The 23,056-nt window shown below is 42.4% G+C and overlaps 2 protein-coding genes across 5 annotated transcripts; both read right to left on the bottom strand.

Annotated features, from left to right (window-relative positions):
- Positions 1-2,402: 2,402 nt before the first annotated feature.
- gjd4 (gap junction protein delta 4) lies at positions 2,403-5,261 on the bottom strand. The gene is made up of 2 exons (XM_057012238.1): positions 4,698-5,261; positions 2,403-4,616 (listed from the first exon to the last, which is right to left on the bottom strand). The coding sequence occupies exons 1-2, from the start codon at positions 4,759-4,761 to the stop codon at positions 3,439-3,441; spliced, it is 1,242 nt and encodes a 413-aa protein (XP_056868218.1). The 5' UTR covers positions 4,762-5,261; the 3' UTR covers positions 2,403-3,438.
- Positions 5,262-6,232: 971 nt separating this feature from the next.
- Positions 6,233-21,646, bottom strand: ccny (cyclin Y). 4 transcript variants are annotated; one of them, XM_057012252.1, is made up of 13 exons: positions 21,457-21,646; positions 20,860-21,087; positions 15,094-15,168; positions 14,357-14,377; positions 13,848-13,882; positions 13,702-13,725; positions 13,003-13,103; positions 12,850-12,885; positions 12,695-12,752; positions 12,344-12,463; positions 11,120-11,286; positions 9,566-9,728; positions 6,233-8,949 (listed from the first exon to the last, which is right to left on the bottom strand). In XM_057012252.1, exons 2-13 carry the CDS (start codon positions 21,011-21,013, stop codon positions 8,833-8,835), a joined length of 1,071 nt encoding a protein of 356 aa, XP_056868232.1. In that variant the 5' UTR covers positions 21,014-21,087; positions 21,457-21,646; the 3' UTR covers positions 6,233-8,832. The 4 variants fall into 4 exon arrangements, with proteins under 4 accessions (XP_056868232.1, XP_056868234.1, XP_056868233.1 ...); XM_057012254.1 differs by lacking the exon at positions 13,702-13,725 and having other exon boundaries at positions 20,860-21,582; XM_057012253.1 differs by lacking the exon at positions 14,357-14,377 and having other exon boundaries at positions 20,860-21,582.
- Between the last annotated feature and the right edge of the window lie 1,410 nt (positions 21,647-23,056).

The following is a 23,056-nucleotide window of genomic DNA, read 5'->3' as shown; positions in this document are numbered from 1 at the left end:
TCCTGGCCAAAGTGATGCTTCTGTCACAGCACCTCGTCGATCTTTGCTCACATCACTCCATACAGGACGAGAGGTGAATCCAAGCTAATGGCAGCTGTTCACAGCAGCTCACCGAGTGACTGTGGATTTGCAGACTTATAACAGAGGGCACCCTGCATGCAGGGATGTGAAGATCCGGAGCAAACATGAGGAGGCACTCTGAGCAACAGAGAGAACTTTTTGTCAGTTTTTGCAGTCTATCAGTTTGAAATTCCCACCTTGAGCGAAAGAGACCTCATCAGACACATCCAGGAAGCAGTCTGGGATGTCCCGAGGCTGCCCTGGAAGCTGGGTCTGTTTCCTCTCCTCTTCTCTCCTTTCCTCTCCTTTCCTCCTCCTCATCAAGCAGACTAGTTATGCTGATTCTTGTGTAGTTTTTCTGCTTCTCCCCCCCCCCGCTTCTGTATTCATTTACAGGTATCGTCGCCTTCGGAGCTGCATGACGACCTCCGGCCCCGCTGACCCGATGTATAAATAGTGTATTTTTGTATGTGTTTCTGTGCTCTACCTCTCCTCTCCTCTCCTCTCCTCTCCTCTCCTCTCCTCTCCTCTCCTCTCCTCTCCTCTCCTCTCCTCTCCTCTCCTCTCCTCTCCTCTCCTCTCCTCTCCTCTCCTCTCCTCTCGTGTGTTTGTGTGTCACCCTCTCTAAACCTCTCTTGTGGTTGTCCAGACTCAGATTCAAAAGATTCCCAGTTATGGGCAGTGGAGTCAGCTCGGAAGGAAAGTTTTTGGCTCTCCGACATCTGGGACAGAATAAAAAGGCAAAGGCTGATCCAGATGGGGACAAATAAAGCCGGCATTAAAGCCTGTTTTTGTGTTTTATTAACAGCTTGGTTGGACCCGTGGCTCTGAGAGATGTATGTGAGAGCAGCCTGCTTCTCAAAGTATGTGGAGCCTGATCGCAGAACAAGTTCTGACAGGCTTTTCTTGTTAACACCAGTCTGTGTTTGTGGCTCAGCCTTCCTGCAAGGACTGCAAGAACTAAGTCAAAAGGAATGAATTCATAGGAACAACAATAACTTATTATCCTGTCGGCATAATTAAAATAAAATTATAGTATATAATCCTTATTTTGTTTAGATTATTTGCTTATATGCAATGATATGTTGTAGATGCACTGAGGAGTGTTGAAATACATTCATTAAAAAAATGGGAAAATCTGCATACAAAGAATAGATGGATGGTTTAAAAAAAAGTAGCCTGACATCTGTATATGTAGCTCAGAATAATTATTGCTATTCTATCAAATTTAACACGTTTGGGATGTTTAGCAATGCTTCTTGGCCGCCCTCTGCTGGCCGACTGGTGTAAGGGCATGGTCTCCTTCCAGACCAGTTACAGTTTAATTTATTCTAAACTATGGGAAACCTAATGATTGAATATGAGCCTGCACTGGTGGGAAACGTTTAATGTTGTTTTTCAGTGTAGGATACTGCTTATTACACAATCTCATTAGATACATCCTTGAGGGTTTTTTTTTTTTTTTTTTTTTTAGATTTTACTTAACATGCCACTTTATGATTGCCATTCCTTTAAGTTAATAATACCCAATTAGCAAAATACAGTATTGTATTCATACTAATATTTGATTTTAGAGTAAGCACATTTAAGATTAGAAAAAAAACGTGTAGTGTAATATTCATTGAATTCAAAGAAAGAAACACGTCTGTGACCAGGAAACATGCTTTGAAATTTATTATCCAGTAATGTAAAACACTTTTCTCAATATCAGTTGGGGTTTGTATCAACTCCATTTTAAAATTCTGGTTATTTTCAGTACAAGATTCCATAACAGCTTAGAGTTTTTTTTCTTTTATTGAAGGTTTTGGCTGAATATATCAAAAAGAATTTGCTCATGGAACATTTTGTAGTTTGCGGCACTAACTATATTTTTTTTTTCAGTGGACCTTACATATTAAATCTTCACACAGTAGCTCACGTTTAGGACCACTAGAGGGCAGAATAATTCCAGATTACCTTTCTGTAGATAAAACTATTTTAAAATGGACAGGTGTCCAATTAAATAAAGTAATAATCAATGGAATAATCGTACTAATATCTCTTAGATATCAACAAAATAAGACCAATTGGCCAGGGTGTGACACTCAAAGGGGGAAAAACAAAAGTATATCAAACTGGAAATCTAATCTAAAAAGTGAGCACCTAGTTTCTTTCTCCGGTTCAAATATATGACAGAATTAAGAATGTTCCCACAATTTTGAATAAAGGTTTACCAGTTGTGTGACTTTTAGATTAAACAAAAGGTGGACAAAGTGGTGTGACACCATTAGATCTGCTGCTTGGCTGGGAAAAAAAAGCCCCTATGGTCATTTGAACAAAAAACAGCACTCAGTAAGGGGATATATGAGGCCCAAAGCTTTTATTGTCCCCTTCAAAGAGACCACAATAGGAAGGAGATCAAGAGCTATCGGTTTACGTGGAGATTAGCCCTTCTGCTGTCCAGAGGCAAATATGATATGGCTGATTTTACTGCAGACTCAGCACAACCATAGCATCATCTCCAGATTTTAGAGAAACGGACCTGCAAATATTGCAGGAAGTCATCAATAAGCACATTCCTCGATGGCTCTGTGCCTGAGTTACAGACCAGCCCACGTGATTCTGAGTGCCACTCCTGCAAACTCGCCTTTGCTCTATTTCTAGTGACAGTTAAGGTTTGTATTCCTCCTAAGCTCCACAAGGCCCTGAAATAGAGTGACAAGCTGTCTCCATAAATACGGAGCCCCTATGGGAGGACATAATTGCTTTGTGAAGCTGTGTCAACTTTAGCTTTCATAGTGTCCTTCACGTCTGCCTGAGGAATTTCACCCGATCCTCGAGTCTGATCAGAGAACCTTGGACGGATTAGTTTGTGTCATTTTATTCTCAATCTCTCACTGTGAAAAGTCACCGGGCACCAGGGTCCCGGCCCTTTGTGGCCCGAACACAGAGGTAATGACTGTCATGCACAGTGGTCTCGCACCGGGTGACGGCCGTGGGGGGTTCTGAGGTTGTGTATGTGGAGCAGGTCAAGGCCCGCGTTTGTTTAGAGATGGCGTTTCCAAGAAGGCGGGGGTAAAGTCAACAAGGGGGGAAACAGGTGGGTACACTCTTTTGGACTTTTTCAAGGTTGGGGTTCCTCAAGGGCACACGTGTCAAGGCCGCCCTGTCAATCGCATTCAAGCTGTTTGACTTCATTACATCTGAGGAACACTGTTGAAATCACAGCGTTTATGATGACGGACGACCCTTCTGGGGGCGTCTACCAGGTAAAATATTGTCGTTTGTAGTCCTCCTCGTGTGAGAGCATAGTCAGCATCCACCCGTCTCTCATTACGTTCTAAGCAAACGGTGTAAAGAACCAATCCAACACTTGAATTGGTGTGAATTTGGTCTCAGTCAGACCCACTCTGACCTTTTGTCTTGCCCATCATCATTGGTCTGTAGCTGCTCTAGCATTGTGAACTGGCCAACCTTTTTGGTACAAATCGCTGATATATCCCCGGTGGACCCCGCCGGGCCCCTTGGACAGGAACCAAGGTCTCGTCTAGGGGGAGGAGGAGGTTTTAATCGCCCTCGTTTGCTAACGCGAATAGATCTAGGCGTCCCCATGGAGTCTGGAGGGCAAAGAGCCACGTCGCTGCCGTTGTTTTCCAGAACATCTTCCTGTGGAACTGAGTAGCCATTGTTCCCATTTGTGTTGCACCCTTGAGGTCCTAGTGAACGTGGAAAAGATGAAGAACGGTCGAGAGAGGACGGATCTGGCCCTCCACAAGAACCCTTGCTGTTGCGCCTTTTTCGGAAACTTCCTGCTTGAGGAACCTCCACGTCCAGGTCCTGTGTCAACGGGGCGTTTGGGTCCGTTGATCTGGAGGCTACACCAGTTGAACTAGAGCACTGCTCTTCTTCATAATTCTTCTCGACCGCCATCTTCTTTCTGCCCTTCTTGGTCACAGAGCGTTTGATGGAGCTTATAAAATCCAACACGTTTAAAAAAAGAGACAGAATGGCCATACCAAGCATGAAGTTGAGCATCACAGTCTTCTCAGTGGGTCTGGAAATGTAGCAGTCCACCTGTGTGGTGCATGGCGGATGTTGGCACAGGAACCTCCTGGGGATGTAGAAACCAAAGAGATAGTAATGCGCTGCTCCAAACCCTCCTTCCAGCAAGGTTCTGAACATCAGGTGGAGGATATATGCTCCTGAGAAGCATCGATCCGATCCCCTTGCGGTCGCCATCTTGCTGCCCGGTGCCTTCCTGAAAGAGTCTTGTTGGATCTGGAAAAGTTGTGAGGTTTTGACGTGGCCCGAGGGGTTCGGGTGCACAGAGAGGTCATTTGAGACCTCGTGGATGATGTAGACAACAAAGATGATGTAAGGAAGACACAAAGTGAGGAGTTGGACCAGCCAGAAGCGGAAGAGTGAAATCGGAGAGTACAAGTCGTAGCAGACGTTGGCACACCCAGGCTGGATGGTGTTGCACACAAATCGCTCCTGCTCGTCCTGGTAGAGGGGGTATCCAGCAAAGAGGAGCGTCAGGACACGGAGAAAGATCATCACTAGGAGCCACACTTTACCTGGGAAGACATGGGGACAGTTTGCAACATCACCTCGAGGTGTTTAGAAACCTAATCTACAAGACGCTTCATGACACTCACCCATCAGTGTGATGCTGTGATTGACAGAGATAAAGATGACCTCACAGGCATTTGATCCCTCCATGCCTCCAAGACTTTGTCTCCCAAGCTAAACCCTTAAGCCCACGCCTTGCTCTCCATCTGGTCCTTTCATCTTCCCTCTCCACAAAAGCTCAAAAGTAGAAGGACGACCTCCAAGGTGATACTCAAAGTTCTTGTGCTTGTCAGATCTTCCTCTCGACGGACCACGTGCCCTCTCACGGTTGGTAAAATCCAATTCGTGCCACCTGAATCACCTAAGATTCTGAGAGGCTGAATGCAGGTTACCTCTGGCTCTGTCCCTCGCAGACAAGCCTCTGTCCTCGGACAACAGAAGACAGGAGCAAGCCCCATTGTGCTTCTATTCTTAACCTGCTTCCGAAGGCACGTCCCCGTCCTGGCATTGCAGAGATATTTTAGCGCTGCTGGTCGTCCTTACAGGAGGGGAACGAGCCTACTGGTTTACTCACTGTTTAAATCGCTGTATTAAGTTCACATGCACAATGTCAGGCATGTTTAAACGAACTGCTCTGTAAAAACGCGAGCCGTCCCTGCTGCATCTTGCAGCGACGAATAAAGACAAATGACGAGGGTGGATTAGCTCCTGTGAAACATAAGTAGGCTCTCAAGTGTCCCCACAGCTGATGCCAGAACATGACTGATAAGGACCTCCTGTAGAGCCATTTAATGTGGGCAGGAGAAAGAAGTGTGAGGGATTCATATTACCAACAACTTTAGGGAGCTTAAAAAATTAGCTTTTCATTTTTCTTTTCATTTTATCAACAACCTAAGCTGCTTTTTTCCCAAGTGTATCTCTCATGGAGAAGCTCTCTGTGGAAACACCTTCCCCAAATCTGTGATAAATAAGAGTGATTAGCACCTCTAAATTGGTGAGAACCCATTGTAGGGGAAGGCTAAAATTGCATCTGATAACATGAGCTGGAGAGTTCAATACATCACATGTTAAATGCTGTATACACAATTTAAGGCGGCTTCACTGACATTTTATTTTAATAGTGGTGAAACTTGAGAAGACTGAGGTAATATGACCTATTAACAGCCTCACTGAGAGCGGCAATATTCCATCAGTCAGGGTTCAGAAGGCAGCATGATTAAAGTGGACTCTCCTCTCTGGGGAAGGGTTTTTAAAATTGTTTTGTGGTGGTCCAACAGCAACATCTGCCAAATATATCCAGCATTACCAGTTGAAGCTGGATTGAACTGCGTTCTCCTCACAGTGATGTTGAGGAGGCCGCACCCAGAGATCCTCGCGAATTCAGACGTTAACTCTCCATCCGGGAAACCATTTATGCAGCTCTAAAATGCTGTTTTGGCCGCCACCCATGCTCAGGTGTCAACTTGAATTGTAGTGCTGAGATCAGCCATTGGGATGGAAATGAAGACTAATCAGATTAAATCTGTCCCCAAGAGTCAGAATGTAATCTGTAATAGGTTTTAATGTAATCCATTTGTTTGAGATGCATAAAATGTTGTAATTAACAGTGAAACATGACACATTTGCCAGTTTTATTACAAGGGTTAAAGTTTAATTCTTGCACAGGATTCTCTAAACATTGCTTCAAGGAGAGAAGAATTGGGAGAAGTTCTACAAATCACGGTTCAACATAAAAGACCCGAGTTTGGCAAACTGAGAAAAAGAACAGAATGAGTCACTGACGAGAAAATAACACGCTGACAATAAGAAGAGAACACAATAACAACTGGAAAAGATCAATCATAAAGAGAAAGGAAGTCACAGCCACAGCAGGCTGGTGTTGGCGCTGGATGTCCCCATCAAAGATGAATTTATGGAATCCAAAATTTGTTGTCAAAGAGAGGAGGAAAAAAAAAGAACAACTCTATGCAGAGGTAGAGTTCAGTGCACAAGGCTACGACACGCACTTTAAACACTCGCCACTGGTCGACCAGTGCTGATGCTGCATTGGCGTCAACGCTTACTCTCAGATAACATACAATAAATAGAATTCACAATCTCTGAATACATCAAAGACTCCAGGAACTTTCCTAAACACTCAAACACCATGCGGAATAAAAGTCCTCCTTCAGCCCCGACAGCTTCACATCCTTCATGTGCAACAGGGCCAACGCTACCGTCCTTCATATCTCCATCGCTTTGGTTACAGTCGTCCTCCTCCTCTCACACCTGCTGCTCACTCACCCCAGCAATTCTCCAACAGCTCAAAAAAAAAAAAAAACACCAGCAGAAACCTCCCAAACTCTCATATTCAATGAAGAGTGGGCTGATATCACAATTAAATTTGGACCTTTTGTGGTATAAAAAGGCTTTAAAAAGATGTTTTCGGTCATTTTCAGCTTATGTCACGATAGTTTGAAGCACGGCTGCCATATAATGAGGTTCTTGGGAAAAATGCCAGCCCAGTTAATCAGAAGGCAAAAAAAAGAAGAATTATTAAGTTTGTGCAAGCATTACATCACAATCTTATTAACCAATTTCATGTGTAAAAAGTAGACAATTTATCCCCTGAAATTTTCATGTATATTCTTCTAAACATCGAGAAAATAGCCAATCTGGGAACAAAATGATTTTTTCAGAAGGTAAGATGGATGTTATGGAGTCCCCCAAAATGACAAAATCTTTCATTGATAGCTCACTAAACCAGTGTAACATTATTGTTTAATGTGTTATATTAGTTTTCAGATAACCACTTGCTGCCTTTTGTCATTTGTGGGACTCTATAGAAGCATATATCCTGATGGAAAAATACACAAACAGGGCATTCTCAGTGTGACGTTAAAAAACAAACATTTAAAAAACAATTACAGGCCATAAAATGAGCCTAAATTGCCTTGTAGTATACCAGATGTAACAAAAACATGGCATTTTCTGCAGTCAGAAAACAGAAAATATCTCCAGTGGTGTCTCCCATTAAAACTCTTTAAATCTTAATACTTCATGTTTCATCATCATTTCGGAGTCGACACAAAGAATCGCATCTATTTACTGCCTCCCTCGTGTACAGTAAAAACAGATCCAATATAAATATTCTAGCATCTTTTTTTTGTTTTTTTACAGTACAACCTCTACAGAATTTGCACACCGGTGCTGTATTTACACTGTACAGAGACAATTTAGCAAAATGTATACAATCTATATTTGTAAGCAGTGTCTGAATCACAATTAATGCTTTTTTCATTCATTGTAGTCTGACAAGAACAAAAACAACCCTGAAGAATCATCCTTTCAGTGGCTTCTGTAGATCAATGGTCCATTTGTGCTGTTTCGCTGTAAGCTGGAAGAATCATACAAAATGATAAAAGGAAACAAATAAATTCAGTCGTTTGTTCGCGTCCTCCAGTAGAAAGGAGAAAAGTGTTAAACTGGCTGATTACAGGCACTGCGGGTCAGGACAATGGCAGTGAGTTAACTACATCAGCTCTACAGTTGGATGCAAGCTTCATCGTTTAGAATCGCAACAAAGCGATGCAGGAATATTGCTTAGAGTGGAAATCTGTATCCGAAGACAAGCTGCTCTGGGAGAGTCCGACTCGTCTGAGCTGAACACCGACACCTGCTCAACAAGAGCCGCCTTTGTAAAGGAACACTGATTGCGATATGTTAAGACAGACTGTAAATGATCCTTGGAATGTGCGCGGGTGTCCTACAGACGTGCCTTTGGTGATTTCTGCAGGATGGAAATGTGAAAACAGAGAAAGGATAATATAAACGAAAGTTCCGCTCGCCCACATGCTATAAAAAAAATGGTGCTTCGGTGAAAAAGGATGATCCAGGAAATTAAAATCGGAGGAATGTACACAGGCTTAAGTCCTTGAAGGAGTAATAAAACTCGGCTTGATCTACTTCGGAGTCTTTGCACTTCTGTTTGACTCTTCTTCCAGTCCTCACTGTGACGATGTTCCGTTTGGTTCAGCTCAGTTTGTGTGGTTCAGTGCAGGCAGCCGATGGGACTTGTTTTATGTACAATGACCACAGAGGATCACACTTAAACAAGTGCTGGATTGTGTGTGTGTGTGTGTGTGTGTCCGTCCACTGATCCACAGGAATGCTGCCCACCTGGTTTGCCAGAAACACAGCACAGTCTGGCAGGTCTGCCTCCCTGCTGCAGGCAGGCCTGGATTAGGAGATGACGGCTGGACACCATCGCACCACCATCAGGTTGTCGGCGCTCACCGACTTCTTCTTGGCTTGTTTCCTCAAATCCTTGTATTTGTCGTCACACAACCGCGAGATGGCCTTAAAGACAGAGCACATGTGTCTTTGAGGAACAAATTGTGGAGTCATAAAAATATTTTATGCCGATTTCCTGTTGCTATGATGGGTTTTATGGACATTTATTACTGTTCTACTACTATTCTGATAACACTATCATTTAGTGATATCGCGTGCAGGCAGGCAGGTACAACTTTCCTCAACCATAATCACACTGTCTAACCCTGTTTTCCCAGTAATATGGCTAGAGAACATTCCTAGCTATATTAAAGAAAGCAATTACTGTTAATTACTGTTCTCTTGATGAGCAAAGCTCTCTGGGTTAAAGAGAATATTTAAATACAGAATATGAATGGGGAAAATGCCTCTACTGAGATTAATGGAGCACACGAGGAGGGACAGACGGAGGTTGGGGTCGTGATAGTAATTACTCAACAACAGTCACACTCTCCACATTCTGCAGTCTGCATATGGTATGAGCACGTGCAACAGTTTGAAAATACTCATTAGCGAGACTGGCCCGGGAACATTGTTCTGGATAATCAGGACACAGTGAGTGAGGATTTTAGATATCTTTTTACAGATTTCCATTTGAACCGAACTCTTTGAAATGTCTGCGTGTGCGTGAGTTTTAATGTACCTCTAGTTTTTGGGCCTTGTCCCTGCTGAGGGGTTCCAGAGGGAAGCTGAGGTTGTTAGCTTCAGCCAGCGAGCGCAGATCAAAATAATACTTTGCGTAGACACTGGATGGTACGTTGATGTTGAACTGCAGCAGCTCCAGAAACTGGCGCTCCAACTCGTTCCTGTTGTGGGAGAAAACAGAGCAACCCTGATATTTAGAAACTGCAGCATGTTGAGAATACTATAACAAGGGAAGTTGTTCATGGCCCCATCCTGACAAGAACACCTGACAGCACTGAAACATTCATTACACATGAGGCTTTCTGATCCTCAAATAAGTGGTTTGAAAGGAAAATGCATTAAGTGTAAAAAGAAATATTAATCCCACATCCTGAAAATGCTATTGTGCACTGCTGAGCCTTGTGAGCACTTTGGCAGCGCTGACAGCCGCTTTCATCTGCTGATCATTCTGCATTGTGGCCTGCCTCAGAAGCTCTATCTGCTTCTTTATTTCCCTGCCACACACATTTACAGGCATGCAGCAACAGAAGGGCTAAATTTAAACCAGACACTCCCACCTACGTAACAATGTCACTCCTTTATCCTGCTGTTGCACTATTGCAGCCATTTCTATACTTTCCCCATCCTCTCAGTGCTTCTCAGTCCTTCTGATGGTTATTTCAGTCATGGTTGCAACTGTTGTAGGGAAGAGAGGGGACGTCATTGGTGAACACAGACATAAAAAAACCCACAATTGATGATCCGTGGAAATCCGTGGTTTAATATTGAGACAGCGTCCGGGAACTTGTTCTTTGGAAACACCTGCCAGGCTCTGAAACAGGTGGATTGCATTCACTGCTTTGTAACACCTTAATTAGGGACAAGAATACACATCCTGGTGCATAAAAGAGTGGGAATGCAGCCGGGGTGAGAGGTCACGACAGCGGCGCCACGTTTGCAGCATCATATTTACACTAACTATGTCAGCCAAGATTCCTGTGGACTGGAGACGGATGTGGTATAAGAGATGTGTGTGGGTCTTAATACACAAGGCACTTCTAATCTCTACACACAGCTGGGGTGGGGGGATTTTTGACTGAGGGTGAAGGCCCTTCTGAAAAAAATAACCATTAAAAGTATCAGCTCATGCACTTTGATGCATGAGTCCCAGTAAAAACATTGCTGGTCACACTAAACCTGTTCACCATCAACCTTTTGAACCAAGACAAAGAGTTCACACCATGAAACAACACTGACTGTGGGACCCTGAATATGAAAACAGGCACAGAAGAGGCCCAGTACCCAAGAATGCAACAAAGTGACACCTCTAATTTTGTGCATTCAGGCAAAATGTATCGGTTAGACAGAGTCAAACAGAATATTGTGATAACACACCAGTCATCTGAAGGTCAAGGTTTGATCCTGGGAATTCTTTTGTCATTATCCAAGGAGAAATCATGAAAAACTATAAACAAGCTCTATATGCATTTCTGTAGGGCCCCCATTGAATTTGTTGTTGTTTTGAGAGCAGTCTTAGAAAAGAATTTAATTTTTGGGGTCTCCAGAAACTCACATGTCCTCTACAGTGATATCCTTGAGAATTTGGCAATAGTCGACGTTCCAGACCGCCTGGTCATCCCAGACCTTGGACGCCAGGAGGATGGCTCCCAACACAATCCGTTTCCAGTTAGCGGGGCAAATGTCGATCTCTGCGTAGGTGAGGAGCCTCTCCAAATACACCTGGACAGACACATTTCAATTGTAACATCACTGCTTTGTCTGGGGGGAAAAAAAAAGACTTGCTAACTTAATTTAGCCAGAATTGAATTCTAATTCTAAAAAAGTCATCATAAACATAAGGCTTCCGAAATAGATAGCTTGGAACATCTATTACATGTTTATAACTCTCAATTGTCATCTGTACTGCCCAACTTGTTTGTACAGCTCAGTCCAGAACAACTGAAACAGCGGTGGAGTGGTTGATTTTTCAATGTTACACGTTTTTCAGACTGTCTGTTTCAGATTTGTTTGTCCTCCATCTCTTCCCAGGGGGGAGAGGAGAGCTTAGATTAAGTCCACTGTGTGTGTGGTCCTTGAATAAACAGCCACACATCTGATTCAGACCTGCATAAATTTTTGTGAACGTCAACAGTGGGGATCTGATAAGATGTCCTCACCACCCGCCTGCAGCTTCTTCCTCTTTTCTCTGCAGCCTGAGAAGCAGCCAGGTCGGTAACCTCTCCTCTTACCAACCGGTGCCGATTTAATGATATTAATAATCTCATCTCTGTAACTTTCTAATGCACAGGATACATTCTAATTATATTACATATTTGGAGTATGTTTCAAGAGGGAAAAAGGAGCCAAAAATAAATGTGAGACACCAGTTTAAAGATGGCAACAGAGAGAGGATGAAGGAGCTGAAGGAGGATCAGCGACACTCCCTCCTGCTGTCAGGAGACCCAGTGTTTCTGTGAATTGCTGCACAAACCCGGTGCTTCTGTGCATTTCTCACATCCCGGATTCTTCAGTTTTGTCAGCTCAACGGTTAAAAAACTCCTGCACAAACAGAACTCCGCTACCTGCCTCCTCACCCACTCCCACCATCGCAACACCTTTGTCCTCCAGAACCTCAACTGGCCAACAGTTAAACCTCTCGTCCACTTTAAAAACCTGCTCCTGGCCTACAAAGCCCCTCGCGGTCCTGCCCGTTCCTACGTCACAGACTTGCTTTATCCCCATCCTCATGTTCCATCAACACGGGTCTAAAAGTGTCAGATCTGTTTTACACACTTACCAAAGTGACAATGGCACACTCGGCAGTGAGCTGTGCAGCGCTGAAAAGGGTCCTGACAAAGCGGTAGATTTGTTTCTGCTCGGGGTCGTGTTTCTCGTAATCAGGAGGAACCTCCAACTTCTGCATCATAAGTAAATAAAGTAAATGTGATGGAAATGAGCATTTGTTCCAAATCAAAATCAAAATTAAAACACAATCCTCTGGTTTAGAAGTCAGTGTTTCTGCCATGACCATAGTATATACACGTCTGAGGCGTGTGGGATTATTTGCTGGTTATCAAATTGCACCCTCTCTCTTTTTGATTAATCCCAACAGCTGCCGGTTGTGCATTACGCAGATTCGGGGCCTCACCGAGAGCGGGTGCAGCTTCTCATCAAAAATGTCTAACAGCATTCGTCCATCAGTATCTCTGAAAGAAATTCATATGATTTATATTATAAGAGACTGAAATAAGTTAAAACTTTGACATTAAAATAACATCTTAAACAAGGAAAATGAAAACATACCTGTTCTTTATGTGATAGTATATTGCCAAGGCAACACTGCACAGACAACATGGAAAATATTTCAAAACATCACATCAAAGGAGCCAGAAAAACACCTGCATCCAAAACAAAGATGACTTCTTTGAAGTTGGTCAAAAATAGCTCTGTAGTTACCATTTGATGGTGTATTTGAGGTTGGGTTGGCTGACTGTGCTGTCGTCTAGAAATATGGTGGAACATGAGCTGTATTTCCGTCTCATTGGCCCTGGATGGTGCTGCGGCACAAGTGCACAAAGAAGCGCACGTCCATCAGTTTCTATTTGTGTTCATGCTGCGACCGACCACAAGGCCTGATGACAGCCGAGGAATGTGGGACACCTGAAAGCTTCTAAACTCATTCTGTCTGGTCGGTGTTGGTGTCTGAGATGGGAGCATGCAGGGTGGGCATATTCGAAGGGGGGCATCAGACACAAATTCACAATTACCAATGTGACAATGAAAACTGAACTCTATTTGTACAAAATATGTGAAGTAGGACTGCAATCAGCAGCTGAAAGAAAATCTCTGTATAGATGCCTTTCTGTTTTTTCTCAACAATTTCATATAATTATAATAGCTTTTATCCCTACAGAATAGCTGCAGTTTTGCCATTAAAGAGAGAATATTAAGTTAAAGCCCAAATGTTTTTGCATAGAGAGCTACTATTTTATTGACACAAGGGTGAAATATAATGTACACATGGCTTTAATGCTACTTTAATGATGCTACATGCAACAAATCCTCATGCAACACTTCTGACTAATCCAAATGATAGTGGGAGGGACAGTGGCGGAATGTTTTTTGTCATTTCATAAGTAATTTTGAGGATTTTACCTTACTTTCCGAAATGTGTGTAAACTGAAGAAATATATCAGTAGCCATCAATTAGCATTTGTGATTGCATTGCACTGGTAAAACAATCAAAATTAATGCAACGATGTCAGCTTCTACCTATGACTCCCTAAAGTGATGGTACTTACATGGTTGATGTAAAGGCTCTTTCTTTTCTCTCGAACTGAAAAGAAAGTGAAAGAATAGGGGTCAACAAACATTAGCAGTTCGCCACCCTCGCAGACAGGGGGCAGTATTTACCTGGGTGTTTTCTTTTAAATGACCTACAGCATCTTTCTTAAATGTGAGAAAAGATGAGCCATTTAAAGTCTCTAATTACTCCGTATGACATTAATAACACATGCGTACAATGTTTGGAAACACTTCCACACAAAGCCATGAATCCCATTAAAGGTGTGCTTTAAACCGCTGCCTCCTCTGAAATAACAACAGTTGATTGCTAGCAGAACTCTATTTATGTGCATGATATGAGGCGCACACAGAATGACATGAAGATGAGCAGCCTGGGAGCAAAGAGACACCGCCGGCTAACTGAAGACTGAAAACGGGACTTTAATAGATTTTATGACAGGTCCAAACACAGGGTAAGCACGAGACTGCCTGCTTACCCAGACCAGACACACACTCAGAATCTTACCTCTTTTACTGTGAACGGCAACTGAAAAAACACAAAGTTCAAGGTTTCTCTATGTTTCTTGATGGCAAGTGCAACGGGCTACAGATTAAAAGGGTTCCGATTGTGTCCTATAGCTGGTATTTGTATATGCTGAGAAAACATGGAGGCAGATGTTCACACAAAAGCTGTAATAGGCTCATCAGATATATTCAAGCACCAGACCCCAACATCCAATCGATAGTCAGTTTTTGAGCTACAAATCACTAACAAGCCTCTTAATACCAAATAGAAGAGAGTATTGATTAACTGAAAGTGATGTGAGATACCTGATCCTCAGCTACCTCATATTCAGTGTGATTAAAACGTATCCTTGTTTCTCTGCTGGATGCAGACAACCACAGCTTTAGCTTCTGATAGAGATGATGAAAACACTTAATCTCAGAGTTTGAGGCTGCTGGGATATTTTTGCAGAAGTCACGAGACTTTGCAGTGGATAAAAACAGGCCGATGAAGAGTATCGATGCAGAGCTTTAGATCTGTGAGGAAACCTTTCTCACACTGGAGGCCTACTGGAGGCTATCAGAATCTATTAAGGATACATTTGAGACTGATACAGGCTGCTCCACATTTACGTTGGAATCATGTTTTACATTCTTGAGGGTCTGTGATAATCAGTCAGAGGGCTAAAGATCTCTACTGGGTTTACTGATGCCTCCTCTGAGACAACATGGGGGAAAAAGGCTCAGAAATATTCTTACCATCAGTCTGTGACTTGCTGAGGAAGATGGTGCTGGCCCGAGGATGATCAGAAGGATTGTACTCCATTGGAAGATCTGGGAGCAGAAGTAACAGAATCAGTCCTCTTAGAATGGACCTAAAGCTAAGGTGAATGGCTACAACAGACACACCAAACTCCAGCCAGCAGAACGTTCTGTCCACTGGAGTCGCAACACTGTGGTGAAGGTGAGGCCTTAATGCATTAAAACAAAGTAAAACAGCCTGACAGGCTGAAAAGCTTATTTAAGTGACAAACATGATCCTCATTCATAATAATTCAGATTTGACCTTTGTCCAGAACACATTGAAGCCTTGTGAACACACTAGGAATGCCCACACCACTGAAACAGGAAGTGCTGGTCATGTGGAAAGAAACAAGAAATTGGAAAATCATAATTGTTTTGAAATCTCTCTATTTCTGGTAAACATATTCATTCTATATGAGTATTGGTGAAAAAAAGGGTCAAGACTTTTAAAAGTTGGTATTATAGGCTGTTTGGTCTCTGGAGTGGTTAGTAAAACAATGTGCAAAGTCAATACCAGAAAAGAACATTATGTGTACACACGGTGACAACATAAGACGATATAAACTGAATTAAATATACAAGAAAAATAGATTTAGGTGAGCTAATCGACCCTGTGAGGAAGTCTGACTCTCACCAGCTGGAGGCAACTGACTGTCATAGCAGCATTTATAGTCGTAATATTAAATGAGACAGTGATTAATTTCAGATGGAGCCCATTTAATAGACTCCATTTATGCTGATTCAGGTTTGAAGTTATGAAGCAAGAAGTGTCACTTCTTCCACTGTGAGAAGGATTTGAAATGGATGATTGGATTCTTAACATAAACATGGTGACACCATGACTAAAACATATCAGCCGCAATGTAATAAATGCCTGTTGTACTGAAAGAGTGTGTTTAGAATAGACCAATCGCGGTTTTCTAAATTCAAAATATGGCACAAAATATGACAAAGACAAACACTGCTACTCATCTTTTGATATCTCTCTCTTTTTAAACTTTCTGATACATCCTCTATGCTTGGTTTGTTATCAACTACATCTGCTGTTTCTGTGCAAACTGAATAAATTAGGAGCGCATTTTGACCTAGTTTTTTGCCCTGATTAAATTTGTCATTCACCTCTATCGCATTTACGTTACGCATTTATACTCTTTTTTCCAATATCTTTCTAGCCAGACCTTTTGCTTGGCAGGTGAATAAAAAGCCGCTGCTGTTTGAACAGTAGGATGAAATTAGCTCAAAGAATTTTATGGCTGCCAGGTGAGCTGATTTAATATCCTGGACAAACTTAAAAACACAGGAAGCTACAATAATCAATATAAATAAGGTAACTCAAGTTAAATGTTAATAGCACAGAGGGAAACGGGGCAAGAATCCGAGCTATTGTGTGACGCGACCCCACGAGCAGCTTCCTTATTTCTTGGATGATGTCACTGAAACAGGAAGGGTCAGAAAGGGACCAACACCCAGTGAGACCAACACAGAAAATGCAGCCAACACATACGAGGGACAGGCTGGCAACAATGGAAAAGCATGATGTAAAATGAAAAGGTTGAGGGGAAAACTGGCAGCATAAAGGACCGGAAAAATGTCTTTTTTTCGAGCAAAAATGGGTCCATTTAAGGTTTTGTTTGTGCCCCTATTTTAAATGTACCATAAATGAAAAGAAAGATATCCCGTTTAAGTTTGCAGCAGGTTAAAGTATTGTGCCCGCACTCCTTTACAACAATTCTGTGTGTCTGACAGCCACTCTAAAAACCTCACACACACATGAACCCACACAGAAGAGGTTGCAGCGAGGTTCTGGGGAAAACTGTTTAGAAGAGCAAAGAGCAGTGAAAGAGATATGAAGGTGATAGCAACGTTGCACATGATGTGGGTCCATCACATCACTTATAAAAGGAATATTGAAGTGTTTTGTCTACAAAAGAACAAACGTTGCACTTATTTTAACACAGGAAGTAAGGTGTGAGCGACCTTTAGTGTGAAGAGTTCTAACATCCCTGACTCCTCCAGCCTGAGGTGGACTGAAGGAAGGAAGGAAGTGAAGCAAGAGAGCTGTAGCTTAAACAATGTTGGGGAGGTGCTGAACAAAGAGTGGATGGATTTAAAAGTGCTCTTCAACTAAACCCTGTATTAATCACACTGAAGAAGTGAGACTTTAATGGTATCTGTGAAATCAAAGTGTCACAATAGGAGAGAGTTAAAAACGGTGTATTTGTGTTACTGCGCTGCCCGTCACCATGATGGTGTTGGGTTTAACATCAGCCCAGACCGGAAGGCCCCATACTGGGTTTTGGCTGCCCTGCTGACTGCCTGAGGGATCCAGAATGGTGCCGTGCAGCTATCAGCACGCCAATAAAGAATACAGTACAGCAATTAACTGCATCTGTTTCCTGCTTGAGAAGGTTGAGGTTGCCAGAATGATGTGACATTTGTTTAAATCTTCAGCAGTGAGAGTGGCCAATACATGTGGATAAATCTGGTAATTAGCTGTAATTAAACAGGTGCAGGCAGGGATTGCTCCGATTGACTTTTCTGGATTATTTTTTTCAGATATTAGGGTTTATACAGAAGAATCAGCAATAAAAGGTGACAGGTATTTAGATTAAAACAAGAAAAGACAATTGAAGGGCAGATCAAATGAGCTGTGTACATCGTTAGTGGACAGAATACAGGCTTTAAATGTAGGATATCTTAAAGATGCTAACTACACTTGTGGCTCTTCCTTTTGCTGCTAGACCGACTATTCCAACCACAAATACTGGCTGACATCACATGAAAGAAAAATGTCTATGGAAATCAAACAGGAGGAAAGAAATTGGGGAAAACAAGAGAAGGGATGTCAAAATCATTATTACCGACAATGAGAATATTCGAGATAAAAGAAAGCTGATGACACCTTAACGACACTTCATCTGAGAGCAACGATCTCCTCTATAATTCTAATTATTTCCAATTAAACCAGTAAAATAACAAGAAGAGCACCAGAGGAAACGTTATTAGATGCACTAGTGTGACACTGACGTGCACGGGCACACAGAAACCCATTTAAAGCCACCATTTACTTAATATCCATCATGCTTAAATTTTGGCAACTGTAAAGTTCTAGTTTTCTATCCACCCGTGGCTACTGGTCCTAAATAGACTGGTTGGCCACAGATGGCAATGCAGCCTGGTCAAACTGGGACATGATTCTGGGTGTCTGTCTAGTCCACAGATCTGGGTTGAGTCGGAGATGTGAGCAGCGTTCGCTTCTGCTTTCTGCAGCATCAGAAATGAACTGTGAATCAGTTCTGGTTTCTCATCTGAGCCACCAAAAGGACACGAGAACCCGCTCTGTGTTCTGTGATCTCTGATCCCATTGCCTGCAAATGATTGACAAAGGCGATGTGGATGTATGATTTAGTTTAGAATTTAAGGCACGGCTAAAGAAGACTGCAGCTGTTCTGACTCCAAATCCAAAGACATGATAGTACCAGCGGAGGGTCTAGATTTGGTTTTAACCAGCATTCAAAAACAGTGCATGGCTGCATCTCCTGCTGGGCTGCATCACACATCCAAGCCAAGCTCTAAAATTCAGCTATCATGCCTGGGAGACTGGACAAGCTCCGAATCCTTCCGCTTCAGCACCGATACTGATTATTTATTTCTGCTTTCACCTCAGCGACAATACAACAAACGCATTTTACACACCCTAAATTTAGGCCAACTAGTCTGGAATTTAGAGTTAGAAGATTCCCCAGGCTCATCAACCAGGCATGAATAATCCAAGCCCAGATCTCAATTAGCCTGCAAGCAAGACTCATCAATATGCGTGCATGTGTGTGTGCCTGTGCTCCAGAGATAACTAACTTTAACACTGATGAGACACAGATGAATTCTGGGCCTGTAGATCAGACTCACTTACACATGTCTTAGTTAAATAAAACACAGACTGAGTGAGAGCTCTGTCCCATTCACTCTTCATTCCTGAGACATCATTTTACATCAGAAGACCATTTTATCCTAAAAATATCCCAACAGTTGGATTGGAGAGGCTAAGTAGAAATACAGCAGTGGCTGTAACAGGTCTACTGTTCACAATCTCAGTTCTCTTCATCTCAGTTTAAGCATTCTTCAAATCTGAAGGATTCCAGTCTGGAATACCCAGCCATGGTATTTTAAAATTTAATCCCACCAATGCTCAAAAAATAATGCTCATCCAATGTCAAAATATAAAGATTTCCACAACCCTAAATCATATATGTGGTCATATTACAATAAAAAAAATAAACAATCAACAAACAAGAGCCTATTGAGTGGAGAGTAAACCAGAAACAATCAATTACTCAGACGAATCTGATTACAGTTGCTAAACATGTACAAGGGGCCAGTTGAAGGACTCCTAAACTTGGAGAGGGACTGTTCAATAAGCGCTCTGTGTTGAGTTTGTGCTAACGCCACCGTGTCATCACCACTGTCAGCAGTTTGCAGTTAGTATTTTTGAAACCACATGCTTGGAACAGCCCAGGTCACATATCTACATAACTTGTGAGCACAATTGTTCAACCTCCAAGACAGTGTTTCTGCAAGACTGATTCTTTAATATCTGGCTACGATATCATATGAATGCAACTTGGCAATCCGTTCAGTTCCAGCTCAGTTCCTTCCAAGGATATATAGAGTCTTATAGCTGTGGAATGTCATTGGAGGCCCGGCCAAATGGCCAAAAGGATAATACCTAAAGACTTGGGTAAACAGAAGAGGAGAAACACAAAAGAAAACCAGTTTTTAGCATCTCCCTCATTCCACCAAATATTATGTGGCCATACGACAGCTGCGGGTTTAAATGATCCTTTACAACAGATTAATCACCAGAAATAATCGCACTCAAACTCTCCACAAATCCGAGGTTTTCCCATTAAAGTCACAGTTCTGTCAAACTGTTTGCACGAGTCCACAGTGGTACATAATTCAAATACCTAAATTCCAGTTTGTTCAGTGTTTCCACAGTTCACGCGGACTCTGAGGTGGCCAAGCTCCTCTCAGTGGCAACAACATCCCCTATCCAAGCCGATGCTTCCAGCTCCTGAGAACACTGCAGCATTCATCAAGGTAAAACTACATTTGCAGAACCTTGCTCCCACTGAAGCTGCAGACATCAGGTGTAAATGCAGAGTGTGCCCACGATTCTGTTCAGATCTGTCAAGTGAATGAATACTCCGCCACGGAGAGCGACAACCACCACCTCACCTCCCACTGGAACACATATTCACACTTCCTGGCCTTCAGCATGCTGCGCCAACCTTTCACACACCAACACATGGTGTAAATGACTCAAGGACCAACTTCAGAATCCTAAAAAAAGGCCGTCATTCGGAGGTTCTACTGATTCACAGAATTCCAGGCATTAAATTATGAAGACACTTCCTTTTGCTATTGTACATCCAGTTTCCTGTGCAGTTGCCGATGATACGTTTCGGTTCGGCCTTTTGCAGTTTCTTGTCCGTGTGGTCCCACTCTAAACAACTGCATGGTTTCAAAATAAACTAAAGGAAGCATTAGAGCATTGTGATCTGGTGCTGAGGGTGGGTGGTTCCGGTGCTGCAAGATCTCACGTGCATTAAGTGGCATCTGGAGATCATAAAGCTTTGATATTTAAGAATAAACAATGCATCCCAGAAAGGATGTGCAAATGAGTGATTAAAGTGATTTTGAAGAGATTCATTGGCGTCTTACCGTCTAAATTCTCTCTGTCGCTGATGTGCTGCAGGTTGCAGCCCGTATCCTCCCGGCTCAGCTCCGGCTCCGGCAGGTACGGTTCGAGTCTGGAGTGGTTGTTCCTTCGGTGTTTGGGGCTCGATGACACGCAGCAGGATGTTGTGTTCCCCATAATGTAGGCAAGCTTTAGTCGAGGGCTAAACCCAGCAGTGGTGTCTTCAGCGTCTTATCCGGTCGTGCTATTAGCTGCACAAGTGGGAAGCGGGGCGGTAAGGCGGTTAGCCAGAACCGGAGCAAGAGGCAAACCAAGCCCGGTGTCCGTTGGCGTTACACACCCTTAACTCACACTAAGATTACAGTGAAATAAACAAGCGCAGGCATTGAAAATGACATTTAAACGCCGGTGTCGGCCAATAAGTCAATGGAGCCCAGCCCGTCCGCTTCGAAACGTCCAAGCGAGGGCAGAAACGACCACCAGATAGCTTCGGGTAACCATTCGACTCCCTCGCTGTTCAATTTCCACCGGAGCGTCAGGTTATTTTCATAAACACATGCTGAATCGATGTCATTTTATAACGACATGCACACGCATTAGCAAATTTTATTGAGGCTCACCGAGGAAGATAATTCTATGTCGGCGCTACATGGTTACCGACTGTAAACTGCGCCCGCTACATCCGCTACTGTGTTGCCTTCATCGACTCCAATACAGTCGGAATTTGACCTACCCTGTTTAGAAACACTTAGGCATCAAATCTCACTATTATATAGAGGACATACTCTTTATAAATATGCAACATTATCTCTAACTCTAACAACATTATCTCTATCTGTAACTCAGTTGGCCTTTCTTGCACTAATTTTCGATACCACTACGATTCTTTAATGATTTGGCTTGAATAATTCACATCAGGTGTAAAATATTAGAATAAAGAGAATATAATAGCCACTAAAGCACGCATATTAAAGCTTTAAAATAGTACAGCGAGTTTATTATCTTTAGCTTTTTGCTCAGCACGTCAGTCCGTAAAACCCTGCCATTATGACGAGGAAGGGAGAGTTTCCGATGTTTTGGGTAGAACATAAACACGTCTTAATAGAACAGTGGAATTGGTTGTGTCGAAAAAGGTTCCGGTTCAAGTGGGTAGTAACAAGGCAGCAATAATCATGATGGTCTCTTGAGAATATTATTATTCTAATACTGCAACAATTGGTGGGAAATAAATCCAGGGGTTCAAGAGGCTAGTATTTTGGTCCATGTTATTAACATGATGTGCAACCACAGCGATTTGTTGTTTTAAAGGGTGAGCAAAAGCCTTTAAAAAATGCTTAAATTATTTAGCGCTTGTTTTAAATATTGCACTGACTGATCGTGCGCATCCAATGAGATGACTGGTCATATTGTGGGATTAAAGCGATTAAGAGAGATTACTGCAGAGTGACTAGCTATATATATATGCATATAACTGCTCCGGCATATGAGCTCTGATGCAAGTAGCTTGGTCTTAGAAAAACTTTAGAACATATTCCATTTTTCCTGATTGTGTTTAAATGAGTTGCACACACTTGGTGCTACACTGCCATCTGTTGGTTAATGGGCTCCATTGCACTAAAATATTCCTGTGGGGAGATACGAAAAATGTTTATACTAATTGTTCCCAGTTTATAAAAGCATTCTACAGATAAATCTAGCAGCGTCAGCAGATATAATAGTTTATTGGTGTCCGTGTTTATTTTGTAATCTCCAGTGACGCTCAAGCAGCATGACCTTCCTCATGACATACAGTCTCTGGTGGAGCTTTTTCTGTTAAGAGGAAGTCAGCTATGTTTTCATTTAAACAGGAACACTGTTTCACAATAGGCCCAGGTGCAGTGTAAATCTCTGTGCTACTGGATTCTTTGCTCACTTGTTTGGTTTGTGTAATAGGTTTATAAGTAAATGAGAGCTGAGGGAATGCAGTCAGAAAAAACCCAAACCCAAAACACACACATTTGTGGGTGCGCAAATACCCGCCTGTTGCAATAGAAAAGCAATAGTTCACTGTCATCAACCCCATCAAATCAGGATGTGTTAAATACGTCACAGAACACTGAAGTTTATTGTGAACAGATCAAAATGGTTTGTTACTGATGTAAACACATGAAAGCATATAGATTTTTTTTAGAAGACATTAAAATATAGATTTTTAATTTTACAGTCAGCAAAATCAATCTT

This window comes from Takifugu flavidus, chromosome 17 (genome assembly GCF_003711565.1).
Source record: "Takifugu flavidus isolate HTHZ2018 chromosome 17, ASM371156v2, whole genome shotgun sequence".
In the NCBI taxonomy this organism is placed as follows: Eukaryota; Metazoa; Chordata; class Actinopteri; order Tetraodontiformes; family Tetraodontidae; genus Takifugu; species Takifugu flavidus.
Note: the sequence above shows the minus strand (reverse complement) of the source record. Positions and strands in the feature narration are given on the sequence as shown.

What these genes read in the sequence shown, in the direction of transcription:
- gjd4 (XM_057012238.1), bottom strand. Translation starts at nt 4,761, where the DNA reads ATGGAGGGATCAAATGCCTGTGAGGTCATCTTTATCTCTGTCAATCAC. An exon ending in TCACAGCATCACACTGATGG is followed by an intron (nt 4,617 to 4,697) that starts GTGAGTGTCATG and finishes ATGTCTTCCCAG; the next exon opens with GTAAAGTGTGGCTCCTAGTG.
- ccny (XM_057012252.1), bottom strand. Translation starts at nt 21,013, where the DNA reads ATGGGGAACACAACATCCTGCTGCGTGTCATCGAGCCCCAAACACCGA. An exon ending in CACACATTTCGGAAAGTAAG is followed by an intron (nt 13,104 to 13,701) that starts GTAAAATCCTCA and finishes CTTGTGCCGCAG; the next exon opens with CACCATCCAGGGCCAATGAG. An exon ending in GATATCACTGTAGAGGACAT is followed by an intron (nt 9,729 to 11,119) that starts GTGAGTTTCTGG and finishes CTCCCACAACAG; the next exon opens with GAACGAGTTGGAGCGCCAGT.